Genomic DNA, 6,787 nt, shown 5'->3' on the forward strand with positions numbered 1-6,787 from the left:
CAAAACTACTTGTATGTATAGTTTGCTACCGTACTGTTATTTCTGAAGGAAATCAATGATTCCTTAAAAACTTTTTCAGATGCTTTATTAAGGGAGAATTTATATGTGGTCTACAAATTTTGTCGCCCAAAAGATCATTGTTTATTTCCACATTGCATTCAAATGACAACTCCATTGGGTCCTCCTCTGTTGGATCAGCGAATCTTACTAACACTGTATTGTTTTGCACGGTTAAAAAATGTTTGACGTCCCGGTACATTCGTGAGAGGGGTGCAAGTATCAACCATCCAAACATAAAAGTTGTGAATGATTGAGAGTACCATGTGGGGCCTTTGGATTAGTTGTGTGAGTAGACCTGGCAAAAAGTGACCAGGACCAGCGGGTCCACCCGGCCTGTCCGTAATTTACTGGGTCCGGGTCACTAGTTAGTGACCCGTTTGAAACTTGACCCAGCCCGTAGTCAAAACTGGCCGGGCCGGGTGGACCCGTGGGTGCCCATAAAAACCCAAATGATTTAGATTTTATATGGTGTAAGCCCTTATAATCCCGTATTTTTCAGATTGTACGTGCTGTACGGACCACATCTTAAGATGATCTAAACCGTCCAACACAACTTAAATTGGTTGTGCCCCAAAAATCATTTCCTTAGGATTATCCTAGCCCTCCGATCTATAGAGGTTTCCATAAATAATAATATGTTATTCCTACATAGATCAGAGGGCTAGGATCATCCTATGGAAATGATTTTTTGGGTTCAACCTATTTACGTTATTGTCCATCACATGGACGGCTTGGATCATCCTATTATATTGTTAGAATAAGACCAGCAAAAAAAAAAAAAAAAAACTCGGGTGACCCGCGGGTCGACCCGGCCCGTACGGGTGGGGTTCGGGTCCACGATTAGTGACCTGTAAATTTTACGGGTCATTTTTTACCCAGCCCGTTTGACCCGAACCCGTACGGGTCTGGTCAAACCCGGCCCGGCCCACCCGTTTGCCAGGTCTATGTGTGAGTGAGACCAAAGTTGTCTTCTCCCTTTCCAAATAAACAGACTTAGAGGAGGAGGACATTGACTTGATGCCTCCACCTGATCATGTAACGTGTGGCTTAAACTCATTTCTTTTAAATTAAGATAGCATGTGATGCACAACTTACATAAAAGGTGCCCGTGAGAGAAATAGAGCCAGAAAGGGAACGACAAGACCAAGAAAAGAAGAAGCTAACAGAGATGTGCTAAGCAATCAGCACGGTGTAAAATCTCATATTTGAAATATCCAAAAAACCCTATAAGAAATTCGTCCAAGAGGGACGGGTATTTTTGTCCCAAATTAAAGTAAAACCCAAATTAGAAGAACTCTAATTTGAGAAGGATTCCTAGTTGAGTTCAATTAGGGTTTCTTAATCTAAAATCAATTAGAACTGTTAATAACATCTATAAATACTCTTCGTAGCCAAATTTTACAGAATCTCATACTAGAGAAATCGTGTGGAGTTCTTGGAGTTTTTGAGTGCTATGTTTCCAAGTAATTGTTGCATTGATTTAAATGCTTTGTTCATTGTTGTGTACTCGATCCAACTTATATAGAATCCTTATTATGTAGTGAGCGTAAGCTCATTCCACGTCATCTTATATGTTTTCAGGCATTGAGGAGTAAGCTTAGAGGACCCGCGGGATTTGGGCGTGAGAGAGGGGATTTGGCTTCACGAGAGACTTATTTTAAATTAGTTGGACATTGAAATTTATTTAGTCAGTTAGAAACTTATTTATTTTAAAGTTGTAATGATGGAGCGATGTTGGCTCTTGGATTTATTGAAATTAGCTAACTGTTAGATTTCTTCTTATGGATAAATTAAATTTTCCGTTGCTCTGAATACCTTTTAAGTTGAAATGTACATATTTTTGTTAAAGGAAAAAATGAACAATATCTTATGAAAAGGGAAATGATAAATGCGCCCCTTTTCATCACTTGGGACATCCAGCTGCATTGTACGTGGCAATCAGGTCACTTCATTCCTTCAATTGTTAAGTACATCAGCCCCTTTGAGCTGAGTGTCGCAAGTGATGAAAAGGGGCGCATTTAACATTTCCCTACATTTATAGGCTATTGATATTCACATTGCCATGTTTTGATAACGGGACAAACTCACATTGTCTTTTATTATTTAATCAGCTGTCAAAAGCTATTTCAATTCCCAAAAAGCTCTCGGCAGCCAATTAAAAAGGAAACCAAAAGGTGGGTTTGTCTCATTATCAAAACATGGTACTGCAAATATCAGTAGCCAATTTATAATGGTATAAATAGTCTCACTCTGGCTCACCTAAAAAGAATCATTGGAAGGAATGGACCCATTGCCCCAAATCCCTTCATCATATTAGATGATTCTAGAACCTTGATCAAGGGTGATGGAAAAATAGTTTCCCAGGATAACACATGTTAGGCAACTAGGAATTTTTTTTCGTGCTGATTAAGTATTTGCCTGTATATGAATACTTGGGCATGTAGGAGTAGGCATGTCTCATTGTGCTACAATGTTGTCGCAGCCCGTCAAATTATAATGAGGTAGTCCTCATTGATTCATTCCTATTGTCCTTGAAAACTAGGGAGAAAACTACTTAAAAACCTGTGAATGTATGTTTTGGAGAGGATTTATTAAGAGTACGCTTTTCCAACCTAATTTTATCAGAAAAGAGAAAGAAAAGTCGACATTGAGAACTTGGCATCGGTGAACAATTGAATAGACTCTGCTATTGGTATCCCATCAAATTGTTCATTTCCATCAATATTAATCTGTCCTTATAATCAAATCTAACAGCCAAAGCCAAATACAAATCAGTCGACTACAACTACATTTTCTTAAACAGTAGAAGTATTTTATCAGTAACATGGGAGTTCAATTGAGTCGATTACTTGTGCATTTTCTCAAACAGGTGGGGTGTTTTTTTTTTTTTTTTTTAATATCTAAAATGGTGGTAGTTCAAATGTGTCCTGCCCTTGATTCTCAAACAAAGGAGGTCATTTTATCAAATAAATAAATAAAAATAAACCTTTGAGCACATCACTATGCATTTTCTCAAACAGGTTAGGTTATGTGTCTATTTTTATCACAAGGTTCAATCGAGTTCATCTCAACGTAAGGAGGTGGGGGTGTGTTGTTTATCAAAAAAGGTTGTCGTTCTATTTAGTCCAGCTATGAGGGCGTGTTGGGACCAAGAGGTGCACCAACTCGTTGGTGATTCTTTCACCAAACAGAACCAGGGCTAACCATCCACACCACCCTAAAGCCCCTACTTGGGTTGTAAGCTCTCGTTACTGAGCTCGGCAATATCTGCAATTAGGGGACGGAAAGGTTTCGGTCTTCGACCCTCTCAATTGAGCTGGTTTCTTGCCTCGAGAGAGCCTAGCAGGCCCACGGGTACACAGACACCTTAGGTCACACACCCAGACCGGAAAAGGTCGAACTCCCAACAACAATTAACATTCTTCAACAATCTGTTTCTGCTCGATAAACTAATGAATACATTAACTAGCTAGAAAAAGAAACATCAAAGGAGAGCAATTAACATTCTTCAATAATCTTTTTCTGCTCGATAAGCTAATGAATACATTAACTAGCTAGAAAAAGAAACTTCAAAGGAGAAGGATCTCATCTTCACTTACAGAGATTTTTATCCTCTCTTACATAGAACAAAGGAAGAAAATAACTATTATATATCAAACCACCACTAAGAACCAAGGACGAGATTGACCAAGACCAGATCCAAATATGACCCTCATTATTAGTCCACTAATTTTCAAATTAGCGATCATTATTCTCTCTTAATCAGGGAAATAACTAAATTAATATGCTTGGTTTTCTCCTTCGCCAGGTGCTCGACAACATTCTTTTCATACCTCAGAAACAAATCATCGATTACTGCCTCTCCAAAATGGGTTGCAAGCATGGATTCCGCTACAGCTCTTATACTATTGGCAACGGTGCGCCCACTTGTGAATTTATCAAATATAATGGTTTTGTTATCATCATTGTCATTGCCATCCCAGTTCATTTCTATAATATCTAGTTTTTGAAGAGTAAATGATCCTTCAGTCTCGATCACAGCCTTCAATTCTTTAACAGAAGGTGTATAATAAGGTAGGTTGAACGAATCCAGTTTCGCCTTTTCGATGGCTCCCTAAATTGGACAATGGTAATTTGTTAGCAAAGGAAATACAAACCATTAATCTGGCCGGCTCCATTTCTTTCAACTTAAAATGGACGTAAACCAAATTTTATCCCCATTTCCCCACTTAAAATTGGGGGTAAAGTTTGTTCTACGCCAAATGCGAGAGAGAGAGAGAGAGAGAGAGAGAGAGAGAGAGAGATTTTTTTTTTTTTTGGGGGGCGAGGGGGGCGGGGTGGTTTTGGGTGCATTTGGATTGCCAAAATCAATTGCTGGAACCGGTATCCTATTCCTATTCCACTCGATTCCAACATTTAGTTCGAAAATTTGAACAGGGTCAAGCGGCGGAAATGATACTAAGACATTTTTAAAAGGAGGAAAACATGGCAGAATCTGTTTCCCGGCCCAAGAGGTGGTATTCTATTTCTGCCATGGTCGGAATGACTTTTTTTTTATTTTTTATTACATTTTGAGGAAAATTGGAATATGATACTAATTCGGATTCCTGATTCTGTCCATCCAAAAGCATCTTACATTAATGGAAAGAATATTTAATTTAGTACTTTTTTTTGGTTTTGGATATGGGATCTGAGAGGGATATACCTGCGAGATCATGTCATTGAGAGCCTGAGACATGAGTTCCCAAATGGAACAACATTCTGTGCTAGATGGGTCCTCGCTTCTCCTGCCATTAAGTGTTAGGACCATGCGTCCTCCTTTGATTATTTCTTCAGAGCGTAACTTGAGAAACAGGGAGAAATCCCGTTGAAATTGCTCCAAGTATGCTTTAAACACGAGGGGAGGGGTTGTCTTTACTAAGTACATATTTCCCTCGTTTAATGAGATGCCCATTTCATCCTCTAGCCCTTGAGGAACCTGTCACATTTGATCTAAATTAGGGTACCGGGTGAAGTATAAAAGATTAAATAAATCCCTCTCCAACGGCTTAAGCTTTTGGAGTGATTGATTATTTCAATTGGTATCAAAGCAAAGGTTCTGAGTTCAAAACTCCTTAATATTAATAAAAAGCACATGTCAAGGCCAACCCAAAAAGAGGGGTCACATGTACCATGTGTGGGCCAACCCTAAAAAAAGGGGCCACCCCTGGCTGCAGATAGTATTTTGGGAAGGGAAATGATAAATGCGCCCATTTTCATCACTTGGGACACCCAGCAGCAGTGTATCAATGACTGCTTAGGGGCTGATGTACTTCACGTCAGAAGGATTCAACGGATTTGATTGCAACGTACACTGCAGTTGGGTGTCCCATGTGATGAAAAGGGGTGCATTTATCATTTCCCGGGAAGAGAGTTGTAATAGCTTTAGCATTAAAAAATGATAGGAATAAGGAAATGATACTGACCTGAGAGAGCCAATGAAGACTATAAGAAGAATGCACAAAGTGTAAACTTTTACTGGGAAAAAGCCTCCCATAAAAGGAACCGGGCACTCCTAGGATGAAACATGGTCCAAAATCAATCCCCTTTGCTTTCTTCAGTTTTTCATAGAAGCCTGGGAGTGACCTGAAAATGGTGTTGAAATCGTTCCCTGGAAGGTCATTCAGGAATACTCGAAATTCAGGCCAGGAACGGTTTAGCTTACAACATTGCAGGCTAATGGCGTCTATAATTTCAGAGATCACCAAAAGTGTGTTGGGTCCTGAAGAACAACCCAAGTCTGCTATCCCCAAGCTCTCAGGGAAAACACTGCAATAGAGATCCAGTATGGCACCCTCTACTATGTGCTTTGCTTTAATGATCGCTTCTCTCTGTGCAAAATAAATGGCATAATCACAAAACAAAGGAAAACAACATATATAGAGATTAGAGACTAACAACATATACTGAAACGTTCAACCAAACACTTAACCCTTGCAAAAAAAGGGCTAAAAGGGCGCCCCCAATGGCTGCACATGACCAAAGTGCATTTAATACTCTTTGACTTTCGGCCGTTATAATGCTCTTTGACTTGCCGCCATTATAAATGCATATTAAATGCACTTTGGTCATGTAAGCCGATGGGGCACCCTTTCAGCCCTTTTGTGAAGGGTGCCCTTCAGAGAGAGAGAGAGAGAGAGCCTGATATCTGCACTACCATATTTTGATAATGGCACTACTCACTTTGTTTTACACTGATTTTTAGCTTTCAACAGCTGTTACCATACTTAAGTTGCTATTAATATCGAGAAATTTCTGTGTACAACAAAGTGAGAAATGCCATTATCAAAATATATAATTTGGAGAGAGAGAGAGACCTCGTGAATTGAGTTTTTGGCATAGCTAGTTTCCCCTGTTCCTCCATTCATGTGGAGAATTTGTTGCACTTCCATTTCTTCTCTCTTTCTGTTCTTGACATGAACTTTCCTTCCATCCATGCCACGGCTTTTATAGACACATGTAAGACAATATGTATGGTGCTAATGGCCCAGCACATCCCCATTACATTTTTTTTTCCCTTATCTTTAAAGGAAGCATGTAACACAAGGACCACTACAGGTACAACGTTGGCCTCACACCATTATTCTAATGGGCGGCCCCACATGGTACTATAATAACAATCATGCATAACTTTTGGGTTATGGAATGTTGATAATGGCACCCCTCATTAGTCATCCACTCTCTACTC

General features: G+C 39.5%; 1 protein-coding gene across 1 annotated transcript; it reads right to left on the reverse strand.

The window, feature by feature from the left end:
- Nucleotides 1–3,526: 3,526 nt before the first annotated feature.
- On the reverse strand, nucleotides 3,527–6,571 carry LOC143846220 (putative jasmonic acid carboxyl methyltransferase 2). Its single transcript, XM_077354647.1, has 4 exons — nucleotides 6,417–6,571; nucleotides 5,526–5,930; nucleotides 4,766–5,038; nucleotides 3,527–4,174 (listed from the first exon to the last, which is right to left on the reverse strand). Exons 1-4 carry the CDS (start codon nucleotides 6,534–6,536, stop codon nucleotides 3,809–3,811), a joined length of 1,164 nt encoding a protein of 387 aa, XP_077210762.1. The 5' UTR covers nucleotides 6,537–6,571; the 3' UTR covers nucleotides 3,527–3,808.
- Between the last annotated feature and the right edge of the window lie 216 nt (nucleotides 6,572–6,787).

This window comes from Tasmannia lanceolata, unplaced genomic scaffold (genome assembly GCF_043159265.1).
Source record: "Tasmannia lanceolata isolate RefF3 unplaced genomic scaffold, GAP_Taslan_0.1 ptg000015l, whole genome shotgun sequence".
NCBI classification, from domain to species: Eukaryota; Viridiplantae; Streptophyta; class Magnoliopsida; order Canellales; family Winteraceae; genus Tasmannia; species Tasmannia lanceolata.

Coding starts and splice junctions, on each gene's coding strand:
- LOC143846220 (XM_077354647.1), bottom strand. CDS start 6,536: ATGGATGGAAGGAAAGTTCATGTCAAGAACAGAAAGAGAGAAGAAATG. Junction 5,931..6,416: donor CCAAAAACTCAATTCACGAG/GTCTCTCTCTCT, acceptor TATTTTGCACAG/AGAGAAGCGATCATTAAAGC. Junction 5,039..5,525: donor GTCTTCATTGGCTCTCTCAG/GTCAGTATCATT, acceptor CAAATGTGACAG/GTTCCTCAAGGGCTAGAGGA.